Source organism: Hyla sarda, chromosome 5 (genome assembly GCF_029499605.1).
Source record: "Hyla sarda isolate aHylSar1 chromosome 5, aHylSar1.hap1, whole genome shotgun sequence".
In the NCBI taxonomy this organism is placed as follows: Eukaryota; Metazoa; Chordata; class Amphibia; order Anura; family Hylidae; genus Hyla; species Hyla sarda.
Genome location: NC_079193.1, coordinates 21978528 through 21998028, shown reverse-complemented (window position 1 = coordinate 21998028; position 19501 = coordinate 21978528). Strand labels below are relative to the sequence as shown.

The 19501-nt window shown below is 41.4% G+C and overlaps 1 protein-coding gene across 9 annotated transcripts in view; it reads left to right on the top strand.

Moving 5' to 3' along the window:
- The window catches only part of PPP1R9A (protein phosphatase 1 regulatory subunit 9A), a 325401-nt gene that overhangs the window by 199714 nt on the left and 106186 nt on the right, over window positions 1-19501 (top strand). For all 9 annotated transcript variants that reach the window (XM_056518985.1, XM_056518987.1, XM_056518981.1 and 6 more), the window contains exons 4-5: window positions 4772-4892; window positions 13997-14101. In XM_056518985.1, the coding sequence (XP_056374960.1) occupies window positions 4772-4892; window positions 13997-14101 (226 nt within the window). The remainder of the gene's footprint in view (window positions 1-4771; window positions 4893-13996; window positions 14102-19501) is intronic.

Sequence of the window (19501 nt, the reverse complement as noted above, 5' to 3'; positions counted from 1 at the left end):
TATGAGATAGATATGAGATAGATAGATATGAGATAGATAGATATGAGATAGATAGATAGGAGGTAGGTGATGGAAGATTGACGTGATTGATCTTGATTTCACAATACTGCCGGCGTTCATGATGTAAATGACAAGTTTGCAAGTAAAAGTCACATGATAAATCTCACAAGTAAACCAGTGTGCCTTTAGGTGTTTCAAAACTACAACTCCCAGCATGCCCATGTTTACAGGCGTAAATTGCTTAATAAACAATCCCCTCCCCCAGGTTGTCCATAGCATTATAGGGTGGGATGAGGGGCACATTCTGAATGTTCTGCCTTGGGCACCAAGACCTCTGTCTAGACCTCATGCTATTGTAACAAACCCTCTGATGTGAAGGAGAGTATTTGCACTCACAGCACGTAGCTGTAGCTGTCGCCATCCACCGCTGTTCTTACATTCATTTACGTAGCAGCATTGTACCCAGCGTACACCTTGGATCACAGGACAGATCAGCTTTTTGGGCATTGCTCTGAGTGCTAAAGGGTTAATAGCGCTAATGGGCTTGGGCTGCCATGTGCCATAATCCGTCCTAATAAATCAGTGAGGACGCCTCAGTCTGGGGTGTGAAAGCCGTTCAGATTTAAGAACCTGCCATCTTCTGATTGGACGGAGGAGGACGCGTCACATCGCTGCAGCCAATGAGGGGACGATGTGCGGAGACAGCGACAAAGACCGAACCGATACCGGATCTGAGCTGATCCTCACAATGGGAATATATATTGGATTTACAGTCCTGATGGGAAATGTTTAGAGTCCGCTCCTAGATTATATATCCGGATTATTCAGAGAAAACACAGTGCGGACTGCAGGGATTTATCTTCCTAGAATGTTATATAGAAGGACGCATTTATTACAATAAAGAAAACACCACACAAAAAATATATGTAGTGTTGTATAATTACAAAAAGTAATAAACAAGTTACATCAGTGCATTAATTAGTATTAATGATAATGATTCACAGTTAGTCCACTAAGGGATGTTAGACAGTACCAGAGAGAAAAATGAAATCACAGGGGGGTACACACTTAAAATATAACTTTTAATCAGACACCTGCTAAAAGCACAGGCCCCACTACAAAACTGAGCCAGTATGGTAATTGGACACCAGATCTGTGATATGCAATACAGACCGCATATAGACAGGGTGCGTATGTATTGAGGGATAGGGTCGGCAAGAGCAGGGTCAAAAAATACAAACACCCTAAAAATCCCTGTCGGGGAGATGTGGTGAAGTCTACCCCTGCTCCCACAGGGACTGTCGGAGCACTCGCCCTAGAAAGGGCAACCCCTGCCCCGATCTACTCCTTGGACTACGCCCTAGAATTCCCTAGCAGTATAAAATAGCCCTTGTTTTGGTGCACCCGACGCGTTTCAACCACATCGGTGGGTTCTTCAGGGGTTAACCAGGCAAAATACAGTACAAGGATAAATATTACCAGGACACCGATCAGCTGAAGGCACTGCCCACCACTGTGGCAGTGCACCTAGGGATACTGCGGCAGCGTTGGTAACCGTGAGTAGCCACCTGATGGCAACATTGCCACCAGGCTAATATAAGCATAAGTTGTAGCACCAACATTGCATAAACCGCATAGGTGCTCAAGCTACATGTGCGCTCACGGTTCCGCTTTTTCCCTACTATTTACAATTTTCTGTTTTTGTAATTAGTTTCATTATTGGTAATATTTATCCTTGTACTGTATTTTGCCTGGTTAACCCCTGAAGAACCCACCGATGTGGTTGAAACACGTCGGGTGCACCAGAACAAGGGCTATTTTATACTGCTAGGGAATTCTAGGGCGAGGAGTAGTCCAAGGAGTAGATCGGGGCAGGGGTCGCCCTTTCTAGGGCGAGTGCTCCAACAGTCCCTGTGGGAGCAGGGGTAGACTTCACCACATCTCCCCGACAGGGATTTTTAGGGTATTTGTATTTTTTGACCCTGCTCTTGCCGACCCTATCCCTCAATACATACGCACCCTGTCTATATGCGGTCTGTATTGCATATCACAGATCTGGTGTCCAATTACCATACTGGCTCAATTTTGTAGTGGGGCCTGTGCTTTTAGCAGGTGTCTGATTAAAAGTTATATTTTAAGTGTGTACCCCCCTGTGATTTCATTAGTATTAATGATAGTAGGAAACAGCAGGAGGTTACAATTCAGGAATTACTATCTGACAATAAACTTTGTATTAGAACCTGTATAGAGAGATAGATATGAGATAGATAGATATGAGATAGATAGATATGAGATAGATAGATATGAGATAGATATGAGATAGATAGATAGATATGAGATAGATAGATAGATAGATATGAGATAGATAGATAGATAGATAGATAGATATGAGATAGATAGATATGAGATAGATAGATATGAGATAGATAGATAGATATGAGATAGATATGAGATAGATAGATAGATATGAGATAGATAGATAGATAGATAGATATGAGATAGATAGATAGATATGAGATAGATAGATAGATAGATAGATATGAGATAGATAGATATGAGATAGATAGATAGAGAGATATGAGATAGATAGATAGAAAGATATGAGATAGATAGATAGATATGATAGATATGAGAGATACATAGATAGGAGATAGATAGATATGAGATAGATAGATAGATAGACAGACATGATTAGGATTTTTCTCTTGTTTCCTCTTCTTTCCAAGACTGTTAATTTCCCATCCAAAAAACCTCATGGCAGGATGAGGAATCGGCAGATATACCCCCTGCGATGCCCCATGGTGTTTTGCCACTGCTCCTGTGTGTACACCTACATGGTTGCTGTCTCGTTATTTTAGGTTTTGTCAGGGGTCTTGAAATAGAGAACCCAAAATACAACATCTTTGGACATGTAATAAAATGTAAGATATACTGTAGATATTGTCCTGAAGTCCCATAACTACTTATGGTGTATACAAAGACCACTTCAGCCCAACCACAGCCAACAGTCTCAGCTCTGCTATGTGTGTACTACTTGTGCTTCACTATTGTGTGTACTACTTGTGCTTCACTATTGTGTGTACTACTTGTGCTTCACTATTGTGTGTACTACTTGTGCTTCACTATTGTGTGTACTACTTGTGCTTCACTATTGTGTGTACTACTTGTGCTTCACTATTGTGTGTACTACTTGTGCTTCACTATTGTGTGTACTACTTGTGCTTCACTATTGTGTGTACCACTTGTGCTTCACTATTGTGTGTACTACTTGTGCTTCACTATTGTGTGTACCACTTGTGCTTCACTATTGTGTGTACTACTTGTGCTTCACTATTGTGTGTACTACTTGTGCTTCACTATTGTGTGTACTACTTGTGCTTCACTATTGTGTGTACCACTTGTGCTTCACTATTGTGTGTACCACTTGTGTTTCACTATTGTGTGTACCACTTGTGCTTCACTATTGTGTGTACCACTTGTGCTTCACTATTGTGTGTACCACTTGTGCTTCACTATTGTGTGTACTACTTGTGCTTCACTATTGTGTGTACTACTTGTGCTTCACTATTGTGTGTACTACTTGTGCTTCACTATTGTGTGTACTACTTGTGCTTCACTATTGTGTGTACCACTTGTGCTTCACTATTGTGTGTACCACTTGTGCTTCACTATTGTGTGTACCACTTGTGCTTCACTATTGTGTGTACCACTTGTGCTTCACTATTGTGTGTACCACTTGTGCTTCACTATTGTGTGTACTACTTGTGCTTCACTATTGTGTGTACTACTTGTGCTTCACTATTGTGTGTACTACTTGTCCTTCACTATTGTGTGTACTACTTGTGCTTCACTATTGTGTGTACTACTTGTGCTTCACTATTGTGTGTACCACTTGTGCTTCACTATTGTGTGTACCACTTGTGCTTCACTATTGTGTGTACCACTTGTGCTTCACTATTGTGTGTACCACTTGTGCTTCACTATTGTGTGTACCACTTGTGCTTCACTATTGTGTGTACCACTTGTGCTTCACTATTGTGTGTACCACTTGTGCTTCACTATTGTGTGTACTACTTGTGCTTCACTATTGTGTGTACCACTTGTGCTTCACTATTGTGTGTACTACTTGTGCTTCACTATTGTGTGTACTACTTGTGCTTCACTATTGTGTGTACTACTTGTGCTTCACTATTGTGTGTACTACTTGTGCATCACTATTGTGTGTACTACTTGTGCTTCACTATTGTGTGTACTACTTGTGCTTCACTATTGTGTGTACTACTTGTGCTTCACTATTGTGTGTACTACTTGTGCTTCACTATTGTGTGTACTACTTGTGCTTCACTATTGTGTGTACTACTTGTGCTTCACTATTGTGTGTACTACTTGTGCTTCACTATTGTGTGTACTACTTGTGCTTCACTATTGTGTGTACTACTTGTGCTTCACTATTGTGTGTACTACTTGTGCTTCACTATTGTGTGTTCTACTTGTGCTTCACTATTGCTTCCTGGTTTGTTTCTTATTTTTACCTCGTAGATTTAGAGAATGTTTTGTATCTTTGTTACCGAGGCTCAGTTTAGAGCTGCCATATGGCGTCGTGTTACTATAATGTGGCGTCATCTGGTGGCCAGTGCCTGGAAGTTCACCAGCTTTAAAAAGGGTACACAGTGCATTTTAATAATATACATGGTATATATATCATTGAGGTATAGTGTGTTTATTGGCTGTGCATTTTACTTTCTTATAACCATCTCAATTGTCCTTACAGATGAAGAAGGCCTTGGCGTCAGTATCATTGGCATGGGGGTTGGAGCTGACACTGGGCTGGAAAAACTTGGAATATTTGTAAAGACTGTGACGGACGGAGGAGCGGCCCAAAGAGATGGAAGGTACCTGCATAAAGGCTCAGATATTGTAAAACACCAAAACTAGTAAATGTGAGAGAGATAGTAGGTACATGGATAGATATACTGTATATAGACATGAAATAGATAGATGTGTATGAGATAGATAGAGAGATACAGTCATGGCCGTAAATGTTGGCACCCCTAATGTCACATTAAACTCCAAAAATGGTCTGGACAAAATTATTGGCACCCTTAACTTAATATTTGGTTGCACACCCTTTGGAGAAAATAACTGAAATCAGTGGCTTCCTATAACCATCAATAAGCTCCTTACACCTCTCAGCCGGAATGTTGGACCACTCTTCCTTTGTAAACTGCTTCAGGTCTCTCTTATTGGGAGGCGCCTTTTCCCAACAGCAATTTTAAGATCTCTCCACAGGTGATCAATGGGATTTAGATCTGGACTCATTGCTGCCACTTCAGAACTCTCCAGCGCTTTGTTGCCTCCATTTCTTGGGGCTTTTTGACCTATATTTTGGGTCATTGTCCTGCTGGAAGACCCAAGATCTCGGACACAAACCCAGCTTTCTGACACTGGGCTGTACAGTGCCACCCAAAATCCTTTGGTAATCCTCAGATTTCATGATGTCTTGTACACATTCAAGGCCCCCAGTGCCAGAGGCAGCAAAACAACCCAAAACATCATTGACCTCCTCCATATGTCACTGTAAGTACTGTGTTCTTTTCTTTGTAGGCCTCGTTCTGTTTTCGGTAAACAGTAGAATGATGAGCTTTACCAAAAAGCTCTATCTTGGTCTCATCTGTCCACAAGACATTTTCCCAAAAGGATTTTGGCTTACTCAAGTTCATTTTGGCAAAATGTAGTCTTGTATTTTATGTCTCTGTGTCAGCAGTGGGGTCTTGATAATGTTGCGCACTGTGGACAAAGGCAAATCTAGATCTCTGGAGATGGACTTGTAACCTTGAGATTGTTGATATTTTTCCACAATTTTGGTTCTCAAGTCCTCAGACAGTTCTCTTCTCCTCTTTCTGCTGTCCATGCTTAGTGTGGCACACACAGACACACAATGCAAATACTAAGTGAACTTCTCTCCTTTTTATCTGCTTTCAGGTGTGATTTTTATATTACCCACACCTGTTACTTGCCCCAGGTGAGTTTAAAGGAACATCACATGCTTGGAACAATCTTATTTTTCCACAATTTTGAAAGGGGGCCAATAATTGGAGTTTGGTGACATTATGTCCAATTTGCTTTTTTCCCTCCTTTTTTGTTTAGTTCCAATACACACAAAGGGAATAAACATGTGTATAGCAAAATATGAGTTACTGCAATCCTTTTCTGTGAGAAATACTTCATTTTCTTGAAAAAATTCAGGAATGCCAACATTTACGGCCATGACTGTATATGCATAGATAGATACTGTAGTTAAAGGAAAGTTCGGGCAGCACTGTAGGGAAATCAAATCCAAACAAAAGAGATAGCGGCACACAAATGTCCAGGTGAAGAATGTGTGGCTTTATTCACAAGCATCAATAGCGACATTTCGGCTGCCTCCCGCAGCCATTGTCAATGTTCAATGCTTGGCAATGGCTGCGGGAGGCAGCCGAAACGTTGCTATTGATGCTTGGTGAATAAAGCCACAAATTCTTCACCTGGACATTTGTGTGCCGCTATCTCTTTTGTTTAGATAGATACTGTAGATAGATAGATAGTGTACATAGATAGATAGTGTACATAGATAGATAGTGTACATAGATAGATAGTGTACATAGATACTGTAGATAGATAGATAGTGTACATAGATAGATAGTGTACATAGATACTGTAGATAGATAGATAGTGTACATAGATAGATACTGTAGATAGATAGTGTACATAGATAGATACTGTAGATAGATAGTGTACATAGATAGATACTGTAGATAGATAGATAGTGTACATAGATAGATACTGTAGATAGATAGTGTACATAGATAGATACTGTAGATAGATAGATAGTGTACATAGATAGATACTGTAGATAGATAGATAGTGTACATAGATAGATACTGTAGATAGATAGATAGTGTACATAGATAGATACTGTAGATAGATAGTGTACATAGATAGATACTGTAGATAGATAGTGTACATAGATAGATACTGTGGATAGATAGATAGATAGTGTACATAGATAGATACTGTAGATAGATATGAAATAGGCAGGTTGCTAGATAAGGAGATACATCAATAGATGGATAGATATTGTTAGCTCTCCCCCTGTGTATAGGGCCTCCTGCAGTTAGTTTGCACCTCTGTAGTTAGCTTGCCCCCTATAGTCTGCTTGCCCCCTTTCCCCCTGCATATAGGACCCTTCTGTAGGTAGCTTCCCCCCTGTATTTTAGCCCCCTGTACGGGCTTTTCCCCTCTGTATAGGGCCCCTGTAGTTAGCTTTCCCCTTGTGTATAGGGACCCTTCAGTTAGCTTCCCCCTGTATATAGCCCCGTCGTAGTTAGCTTCCCCCCTGTAGCTTGGAGCCCCCTTTAGATAGCTTTCCCCCTGTGTATAGGGCCCCTGTAGTTAGCTTCTCCCGTGTATATAGCTCCCCCCCCCCCCCCCGTAGTTAGTTTTTCCCCTGTGTATAGGGCCCCTGCAGGTAACTTTCCACTCTATATAGCCCCCCCCCCCCCCGTAGATATCTTTCCCCCTGTAGTTAGCTTTCTCCCTGTATATAGGCTCTTGTAGTTAACTTGCCTCTTGTAGTGTTTCTTCAGTAGGAAGGACCCCCCCCCCCCCCTCCCCAAAGAGAAAACAAAATAACATACTCACTTTGGTTCCCCTGCAGTCAACTTCTCTCTGCCGCCACTAGAGGCCACAGGATGACTTTCTTCCTTATGGGCTCTGCATGTGCTCCTCCCAGCAGAAGTGACATCACCAGCCTCTAGTGGCAACTAAAGTCACTAGAGGTCGGAAGCCCATGGAGACCTCAGAGCTAGGATGCGCTAGAACCCTTGTGGCAGTGATACACCACAGGAGTCCTAACCCATCCACTGGACTTCCGGGGCACACTGGTTGGTAACCACTGATATAGGAAGTAGTAAAATGGAAACTTTGAAAAAAAACTCACCAAAAATGATTTAAAAAATATTATGTTTAACATTAAAAAAGTTATTTATACAAGAGGTAATTTTCTGAGGACACATTCCCTTTACCAGCATTTAGAGATATGCTTTACAGCAGCCACATAGACTACAGAAACCTGAAGGGGAGTCGTGACCATCACCTATTGTGAAGGACGGATCCTCAATTATCTATATGCAGGTGATAATGAGATGACTGCCGAGACATTAAGTGTCAACTGAGAAAATTTCCCTAAATTCATCAAGGGTCCAATTTCATTTGGTCAGAATACCTTCAGTCAGACTCAAACATGCCCCATTTGTCCTGAAAAGTCATGTATGACACACTGAGGCCTCCTTGATGAAAGGGTACCTCTCATCAAAAAAACTTTTGATATATTATAGATTAATGTATGCAGAATAACTTTACAATTGCATGTTATTCAAAAATATGCTTCTTTCTATTTAATGTTCCACTTTGAAGAAATGACCACTAGGGGTCTCCCTACCAGTCCTGGCAGCAAGCATTTCAGACTCATGCTGGAGTCCTAAACACTACGAGCTGCCAGTCTGCTTTGTTCACAAAGGAGAACACTCAGAGCTTCCAGCCTGCTTTGTTCACAGCCTGTTTGGCTGTGAACAAAGCAGGCTGGCAGCTCTGAGTGTTTAGGACTCCAGCATGAGTCAGAAATGCTTGCTGACAGGACTGATCGGGAAAGATACAATAGAAAGAAGCATATTTTTCATTAGCATGCTATTGGAAAGTTATTCAACATTCATTAATCTAAAATATATCAAAAGTTTATTTGATGAGAGGTACCCTTTAAGGGTCCACAGAGTTTACATCCTCTAAGATAACACATTTACTAAGACTCTTTCAGCAGATCCATGACTAACGCTGCTCCCACCACCCTGGCAAGGGTAAAATAACTATATGAAGACTACAATTATCTGCTAAGGCAGCTGCGTGCGCAATGATTATGGTACTTACTGAAGCGTATGTGGTGCTCGCTGTACACTCCATCAAAGGTTTTTTTTGGGGATAATTATTTCATGATGGCAATAAATATTCCACAACATTACACATTATATATAGTACAACAAATCTGGATAATGGAACTAGATTTTGGGGGTATGTGTCATCAGAAAATTTATAATAGTTTATATCAAGTTTTTATGTTAAAATATTTTTGTAAGAATTGTTTTTTTCATCTATACGATAAAATAATCATTAAAAAAGCAAAAAACAAATAAAACTTAAAAGGGAACCTGAAACATGAAAATGCTATCTAATCTATCAGCACCATGTTATAGAGCAGGAGGAGCCGAGCAGATTGATATAGATCTTTGATGGGAAAGATTCAGTATAACCTGTCATTTATTGATTGGAATCCCTGCTCTTTCTTTTTTAATTAGTCCTGGGGACAGTGTTACTACATAATGGGACCGCCCACTAGACTCCTAAGCATGAATATATATATAACATGATGCCTATAGATTTGACTGCATTTTTATGGTGACAGGTTCCCTTTAAAGTGGACCTGTCGCTTTGAAAAAAGTTTTGACATGTCCTAGAAAGGTGTCCCAGCTGTTGCAGAATTATAACTCCCAGCAAGCATGGACAGCCTTCAGCTTGCTGGGAGTTGTAGTTTTGCAACAGCCGGAGGCACACTCTTTGGAAATTCCTATCCTAGAGGAGTGTCAAAAGATCGGTCAGGGTCTGAGAATTGTCATCAGTATGACTGAAAACTCATACAGTACCTGCCACACCAGCTAAAAAAGGTAGGCACATGGCATACACAAGAACCTCTATTCTCTAATAATAATAGTCTATGCGGCACTGTGAAAGCATATATATATATATATATATATATATATATATATATATATATAATAATTATTATTATTATTATTTTTTTTCCTGGAGTGCTTCTTTAAATGGCAACAGTCATGTTAAAAAACTTTTGACATGTTGTAGTGACAAAGTTTTGATCGGTCGGGGTCTGAGTGTTCAGACCCCAGCCGATCACTAGAATGAGCAGCGAGAGAAAGGAATGCTGACCAAGACAATTCCTTACACTTACATTGTAAGTTTGCCTCACTTAGCACGTTCTTCGGCTCATTCTAGCGATCGGTCGGGGTCTGAACACTCAGACCTCAACTGGTCAAAACTTTTGACATGTCTCTAAAGTGACAGTGCCCATTTTATGAAGCACTCCGGAAATATATATAAACCGTATTTTTTGCGGTATAAGACGCAATTTTTCTTACCCAAAAGTTGGGGGGGAAAAGTTGCACCAACTCCCCCCCCCCCCCCCCCCCCCAACTTCGGAGTGCTTCTTCAAATGGGCACTGTCACTTTAGAGACATGTCAAAAGTTCTTATACGGCGAATGTATGCCCTGTATTAACCCTTCAGACGCGGTGATCAATGCTGACCCACGGTGAAATCGCGGCGTCCCGAACAGCTTACAGGACACCGGGAGGGACCTTACCTGCCTCCTCGGTGTCTGCTCCGTGCCGGGATCCCCTGCTTGGCCGGCGCTCTCCTTCGATGTCATCACGCAGTCGCGCACGCCGTCCCGTCATCCAATAGGAGCGGCGTGCGTAGTGACGTGATGACGGCGACGTGATGACGGCGACGGAGAGCGAGGATCCCGGGGAAGAAGATCTCCGTAGCGTCGGGGACACCACGGGGACGCGGCAACAGCGATGGAGCGACATCCAGGGCAGCGGTAACAAGCGGTGATGGGTCCGGAGCGGCGGGGACACGTGAGTATTACCTCCTATACCAGTGGTCTTCAACCTGCGGACCTCAAGATGTTGCAAAACTACAACTCCCAGCATGCTCGGACAGCCAACGGCTGTCCGGGCATGCTGGGAGTTGTAGTTTTGCAACATCTGGAGGTCCGCAGGTTGAAGATCACTGTTGGGTTCAGAGTCTTTTTTTTCTAGATTTTGGACCTTTAAAATAGGGTGCGTCTTATATGCCAGTGCGTCCTATAGGGCGAAAAATACGGTGTATATATATATATGAAAAATAGGATGCAGCACACCACAAATTGCAATCAGGAGTGTTGGTTTATTCCATAACGTGCAGAGGACAACGTTTCGCCTGCCTCACGCTGGCTTTCTCATTTGAGAAAGCCAGCGTGAGGCTGGCGAAACGTTGTCCTCTGCACGTTATGGAATAAACCAACACTCCTGATTGCAATTTGTGGTGTGCTGCATCCTATTTTTCGTATTTGGATTACGGAACCGGTGGACCCAGGCTCCAATTATGCGAGCACCCCGAATCTACCTATATCTATTATTGCTTCATGTGCTGCTTTTATTTGGATTTTATATATATATATATATATATATATATATATATATATATATATATAATGTAGAAAAGCAGCACATCCAAATTCAATGAAAAAAGTGTCTGGTGCAAAGCAGCTTCCGGAGTATTGGCCAAGTTAACCCCAAGTTCTTACAGCAAAAGGATATCACTGCAGCACACAGTCCACATTAAAGTGCAAAAAAAGTGAATTTATTCCATTGAAAAAGCAAGTGTTACAAAATAAGCGACATTTCAGCCATGTTATTTTGTATCACTTGTTTTTTCAATGGAATAAATTCACTTTTTTGACCTTTATTATGGACTGTGTGGTGCAGTGAGATCCTTTTGCTATATTTTGGGATGTCCCAATACCGTTTCTAATATCATTATCGGGACTGATTCTGAACACTTGTACTCATGGAAATTTCCCCAATACCTAATTCCATACCTCCCTATGGGAAACTGTTGCCAACTATTAAAGAACTGCTGCCTACTATGGGGGAAATGCTGCCTACTATGGGGGAAATGCTGCCTACTATGGGCATAAAAAAAAAAAATTATGTAAAAAACCTTACACATGACATTTTAAAAAGTAATGGTAATTCCTATCCGCGAGTACTAAAAAAAAGTATCGGTACTTGTACTCAGTCTTAAAAAAATGGTATTGAGACATCCCTAATAAATAGGCTATTATTTGAGAATAATGTAGAGGGTCTTGTGTATGCCTTGTGATTACCTGTTTTTAGCTGATGTGGCAGGCATGAGTTTTCAGCCATACTGATCGTACTGGGTTGGCTCTGCTGAAAACATAGTAAATACTCTCTGGCATGAAAACCTCTGTGCTGCTGTGTCTATTGAAATAATGTAATAGCCTTTGGGGGTCACAGGCTCTTTCGACCCTTATATCAGGCAAACACAGCTCAATCTATATATATATAACTCAACGTGTGTGTGTATGTATGTATGTGTGTGTGTATGTGTGTATGTATGTATGTATGTGTGTATGTATGTATGTGTGTATGTATATATGTATGTGTGTGTATGTATGTGTATATGTATGTATGTGTGTATGTATATATGTATGTATGTGTGTATGTATATATGTATGTATGTGTGTATGTATATATGTATGTATGTGTGTATGTATGTCTGTATGTGTGTATGTATGTCTGTATGTGTGTATGTGTGTATGTATGTATGTGTGTATGTATATGTATGTATGTATGTGTGTATGTATATATGTATGTATGTATGTGTGTATGTATGTATGTGTGTATGTATGTCTGTATGTGTGTATGTGTGTATGTATGTGTGTATGTATGTATGAATGTGTGTATGTGTGTATGTATATATGTGTGTATGTATGTGTGTATGTATGTGTGTATGTATGTATGTGTGTATGTATGTGTGTATGTATGTATGTGTGTATGTATGTATGTATGTGTGTATGTATGTATGTGTGTATGTATGTCTGTATGTGTGTATGTGTGTATGTATGTGTGTATGTATGTATGAATGTGTGTATGTGTGTATGTATATATGTGTGTATGTATGTGTGTATGTATGTGTGTATGTATGTATGTGTGTATGTATGTGTGTATGTATGTATGTGTGTATGTATGTATGTATATATGTATGTGTGTATGTATGTATGTGTGTATGTATGTGTGTATGTATGTATGTATATATGTATGTATGTATGTGTGTATGTTCCACAAAAACTTCCAAACGGCTAAAGATATTAACATGAAACTTGGCCACATGTTACTTATATGTCAACAACAAACATAGGATAGTTGATTTAACCCTTACTCACCCCTATTTGCCAGGGGCGGGGTTTATGTTTAAAGTCCCATACAAGTCAATGGGAAATATATGTTACTGCATAACTTCCAAACGGCTGGAGATATTTCGATAATACTTGGTTACATGTTACTTATGTACCCACTTAAAATATAGGATAGTTAATTTAACCCTTAACTACCCCCATTTGTGAGGGTCGGGGGTTTTGTTTAATGTCCCATGCAAATCAATGGGAAATGTATGTTCTCACATAACTTCCGTTCGGCTGGAGATATTTCAATACCAGGTACACATATTATGGGTCGGGATAGGAGGTCGAGATAGGAGGTCGGGATAGGAGGTCGGGATAGGAGGATGGGATATGAGTATGGGATAGGAGGTCTAGATAGGAGGAGGGGATAGGAGGTCGGGATAGGAGGTCAGGATAGGAGGTCGGGATAGGAGGTCGGGATAGGAGAACGGGATAGGAGGACGGGATAGGAGGACGGGATAGGAGAGCGGGATAGGAGGACGGGATAGGGGGTCGGGATAGGGGGTCGGGATAGGAGGACGGGATAGGGGGTCGGGATAGGAGGACGGCATAGGAAGTCGGGATAGGAGGTCGGGATAGGAGGTCGGGATAGGAGGTCAGGGTATGAGGATGGGATAGGAGGTCGGGATCTGAGGACAGGATATGGGGTTGGGATATGACAACAATATATGGGGACGGGATATGAAGTCAAAAGCTTCCTCCTTTGTTCATTTTCCTCCCCAACAAGGATGAGGGAGGAAAAACCGGGCAACGCCGGGTACTCAGCTAGTCCTCTATAAAGAAGAAGAAGAAAAAACACTATTGATTAAACTATTGATAATTTGGCAAATTTTTATATGTTTTTTGAATATTTTGTATCTTACAGGATCCTTGTCAACGATCAAATCTTAGAAGTCGACGGGATTAGTCTGGTCGGCGTCACTCAAAATTTTGCAGCCACCGTTCTCCGAAACACCAAAGGAAAAGTCAGGTAATTGTTTTATCCTGCTGGACGTTCCATACATCCAAAAATGTTGTGTTGACAGATGTGGCCCCTATGGACACAATCCAGACAGGAATCATCCCAGATATCAACATTTTAGACTGGGATTACTTTATAAGAGATGTCACACTCTGTCCTACTGATAGGACCCGATACGATCAGCTCTTATCTACACAAGAACACAGCAGTAACTGTTAACTTTCCCTACAGTGCCACCACTGGCAAAAAAGAACTGTGGTCGTGATGTCATCAGAGCGCATTCCAAAAAGAAAAGAATTTCCTCTGTAGTATTCAGCAGCTAATAAGTACAGGAAGGATTAAGATTTTTTTTATTGAAGTCATTTACAAATATGTTTAACTTTCTGCCACCAGTTGATTTAAAAGAAAAAAGGTTTTCACCGGCGTACCCCTTTAAGGACAAAATGAGATGAGTCCTTAAGGGGTTTAATTCTTTGCTGTCTATATGGATACAGTCAGAGTATTTAATCTATATAGGGGCAGAGTATCTAATTCAAATAAGGGGAGAACAGTATCAAGTTCTAATCCATATGGAGGGGCACAGTACTGAACCTCCATATGAGGGGGCACAATATTTAACTCAAACAGGAGGGGCACAGAGTATCTAATCCATACAGGAGGGGCACAGAGTATCTAATCCATACAGGAGGGGCACAGAGTATCTAATCCATACAGGAGGGGCACAGAGTATCTAATCCATACAGGAGCGGCACATAATACTGCACCCCCATGTATGGATTATATACCTATTTTTGCCTACACTTGCATTAAGGTACGAACTATTAACTACAACGCCCAGCATGCCCTGACACAGCCTATGGCTCTGCTGCTGACCCAAACCTACAACTCCCAGCATGTTACACTTTATAGTAATATAGTATAGGTCAGTGGTCTCCAACCTGCGGACCTCCAGATGTTGCAAAACTACAACTCCCAGCATGCCCGGACAGCCGTTGGCTGTCCGGACATGCTGGGAGTTGTAGTTTTGAAACATCTGGAGGTCCGCAGGTTGGAGACCACTGGTATAGGTAATAGTGCAACATGCTGGGAGTTGTAGTTTTGCCACATCTGGAGGTCCGCAGGTTGGAGACCACTGGTATAGGTAATAGTGCAACATGCTGGGAGTTGTAGTGTTGGGTCAGCTGCAGAGCCATAGGCTGTCAGGGCAAACTGAGTTGTTTTGTTACTAACTAAAACTCCCAGCCTGCTTTTAAAACCTATGGGTCAGCAGCAGTCCCACAACTACAACCCCTAGAAAATTGCACTACAACTTAACCCCTTAAGGACGCAGGACGTAAATGTACGTCCTGGTGAGGTGGTACTTAACGCACCAGGACGTACATTTACGTCCTAAGCATAACCGCGGGCATCGGAGCGATGCCCGTGTCATGCGCGGCTGATCCCGGCTGCTGATCGCAGCCAGGGACCCGCCGGCAATGGCCGACGCCCGCGATCTCGCGGGCGTCCGCCATTAACCCCTCAGGTGCCGGGATCAATACAGATCCCGGCATCTGCGGCAGTTCGCGATTAAAATGAACGATCGGATCGCCCGCAGCGCTGCTGCGGGGATCCGATCATTCATAACGCCGCACGGAGGTCCCCTCACCTTCCTCCGTGCGGCTCCCGGCGTCTCCTGCTCTGGTCTGTGATCGAGCAGACCAGAGCAGGAGATGACCGATAATACTGATCTGTTCTATGTCCTATACATAGAACAGATCAGTATTAGCAATCATGGTATTGCTATGAATAGTCCCCTATGGGGACTATTCAAGTGTAAAAAAAAATGTAAAAAAATGTAAAAGTAAAAGTAAAAAAAAAGTGAAAAATCCCCTCCCCCAATAAAAAAGTAAAACGTCCGTTTTTTCCTATTTTACCCCCAAAAAGCGTAAAAAACATTTTTTATAGACATATTTGGTATCGCCGCGTGCGTAAATGTCCGAACTATTAAAATAAAATGTTAATTATCCCGTACGGTGAACGGCGTGAACGAAAAAAAATTAAAAAAGTCCAAAATTCCTACTTTTTTAATACATTTTATTAAAAAAAAAATGATAAAAAATGTATTAAAAGTTTTTTATATACAAATGTGGTATCAAAAAAAAGTACAGATCATGGCGCAAAAAATGAGCCCCCATACCGCCGCTTATACGGAAAAATAAAAAAGTTATAGGTCATCAAAATAAAGGGATTATAAACGTACTAATTTGGTTAAAAAGTTTGTGATTTTTTTTAAGCGCAACAATAATATAAAAGTATATAATAATGGGTATAATTTTAATCGTATTGACCCTCAGAATAAAGAACACACGTCATTTTTACCATAAATTGTACGGCGTGAAAACAAAACCTTCCAAAATTAGCAAAATTGCGTTTTTCGTTTTAATTTCCCCACAAAAATAGTGTTTTTTGGTTGCGCCATACATTTTATGATATAATGAGTGATGTCATTACAAAGGACAACTGGTCGCGCAAAAAACAAGCCCTCATACTAGTCTGTGGATGAAAATATAAAAGAGTTATGATTTTTAGAAGGCGAGGAGGAAAAAATGAAAACGTAAAAATTAAATTGTCTGAGTCCTTAAGGCCAAAATGGGCTGAGTCCTTAAGGGGTTAAAGGGGTATTCCAGGAAAAAACTTTTTTTTTTATATATATATATATATCAACTGGCTCCAGAAAGTTAAACAGATTTGTAAATTACTTCTATTAAAAAATCTTAATCCTTTCAGTACTTATGAGCTTCTGAAGTTTAGGTTGTTCTTTTCTGTCTAAGTAATCTCTGATGACACGTGTCTCGGGAACCACCCAGTTTAGAAGAGGTTTGCTATGGGGATTTGCTTCAAAACTGGGCGTTTCCCTAGTCACGTGTCATCAGAGATTTCTTAGACAGAAAAGAGCAACCTTAACTTCAGAAGCTCATAAGTACTGAAAGGATTAAGATTTTTTTAATAGAAGTAATTTACAAATCTGTTTAACTTTCTGGAACCAGTTGATATATATAAAAAAAAGTTTTTTCCTGGATAACCCCTTTAAAGAGACAAGTAGAGATGAGCGAACTTACAGTAAATTCGATTCGTCACGAACTTCTCGGCTCGGCAGTTGATAACTTATCCTGCATAAATTAGTTCAGCTTTCAGGTGCTGCGATGGGCTGGAAAAGGTGGATACAGTCCTAGGAGACTCTTTCCTAAGACTGTATCCACCTTTTCCAGCCCACCGGAGCACCGGAAAGCTGAACTAATTTATGTAGGAAAAGTCAGCAACCGCCGACCCGAGAAGTTCGTGACGAGTCGAATTTACTGTAAGTTCGCTCATCTCTAGTTAAAACCTTTGGACGGCGCTTCGCAAGCTGTAGCCCAAAGGCCACGCCCATCTAAAGGAAGGCCACACCCAGAAATTGTCACCTTTTGTTTGTTTTTTTCTTCAAGGTGAGTGTCATTTTTTACCTAGTGGTGGCCAGATCTGTTTGGCAGCCTGTGCCCCACCCAGGGTTCTGTGCCCCCAGCGGGAGCCGGATTTGCCAAACGGTAGGTACGGCCACTGAATGCACAGAGCGAAAGATGCTGTTTGTGTCCGCTTTGCTATCTCGCTAACAGATGTGGATTCCGAAATAGAGACATCCTCTTCCCCCCCCGTATACGTAACTTCACTAATAGAGTGCAACTTACTTTCCTAAACCTGACACTCCCTTTAGGGTACAGTCACACAGAATTTATATGCTGCGCAAATTTTTCTTGCATATTTTACACTGCAGAATGCCGCAAGCCAATTATGTCATTGCCCATTGGTTTCAGAGGGCAGCAACATAACCCTTGAGCGGATTTTCCCCTGCAGCAAAATTTAAGCTGTGAATAAGTTATGGCCGACCGTACCCTCAGGCCCCATTCACACAGATAAATTTTTGAGGAATTCCTTCCACGGCAGACACCCACTCAGAAATGTGATGTCTCCATAGACATGACATGTTAAAGGGGTTATCCAGAAAAAAAAAAATTATTTTATATATCAACTGGCTCCAGAAAGTTAAACAGATTTGTACTTTACTTATATTAAAAAATCTTAATCCTTTCAGTACTTATGAGCTGCTGAAGTTGAGTTGTTCTTTTCTGTCTAAGTGCTCTCTGATGACACCTGTCTCGGGAACTGTCCAGAGTAGAAGCAAATCCCCATAGCAAACCTCTTCTACTCTGTAGCTGATAATTATTGGAAGGTTTAAGATTTTTTAATAGAAGTAATTTACAAATCTGTTTAACTTTCTGGAGCCAGTTGATATAAAAAACTTTTTTTTTCCTGCAATACTCCTTTAATTCTTTCTGCAGAGACCGGAATTTGAACTTCCACGGCCAATGTTTCCGCCATGGAAATTTTGTCGTGTGCACGGTGCAGCAGAATCCCATTGAAAACAATGGGACTCTGCTCCAGCAGAATTTCTGCCCGATTCCGCTCGGAAATTCCGCCGTGTGAATAGGGCTTTAAAGTGACATTTTGGAGTCATTCTTTATACCGGTGTTTCCTAACCAGTGTTCCTTCAGCTGTTGCAAAACCACAACTTTCAGAATGTCCAAACAGCCAGAGGCTGTCCAGGCATGCTGGGAGTTATAATTTTTCAACAGCTGGAGTCACTCTGATTGAGAAACACTGCCCTAGCCCAACAGGACTAAAAGCAGATATATTATCTCAGCAGAGCTTAGTGTGCCATAGATACATAGATGCATTACTGACTAAGGGTGCTTCCATACGTCCAAAATGTGTCGGTTACACATTTTGGCTTTTTTAAAGTGGATCAATTAAGCATTGAAAATTTTATTTAGTCTGGGAACTTGGTTATCCTTTTCTATTTATCTATCATTTTAAAGACATGTTGGGCAGGTGACAGTGATGACAATGATACCTACCTGGTCCTGTTCTGTGCTCTGGTTCTTCCACAATCTTTCTTGGAGCATGGACGGAGCTTCGTGACGTCACTGCTGTTACTCTCTTCTGAGTCCCGCTGCTAGCAAATAGCAGCAGTGATGTCACAAAGCTCCTGGAGGGGCATTATGCCCTGAATGGAATTGTAACAGAAAATGTCACCATGCTCCAAGTCAGCCCTGGAACAGAAGATAGGGCGAAAGAACCAGAGCACAGAACGGGACCAGGTAAGTATTGTTCTCATCAGTGTCACCTGCACTACCTGTCTTTAAAATTATAGATACATAGAAAAAAAGAGAACCAAAACCCCAGCAGGGAGCAACAGCGGTGACGTCATGAAGCTCCGCCCATGCTCCAAGTCGGCCCCTGAACAGAAGATAGGGCGGAATTTGTGTGAGAACCAGAGCATGGAACAGGACCAGGTAAGTATAATTGTCATCTGTGACACTCACCGGAGGAAGC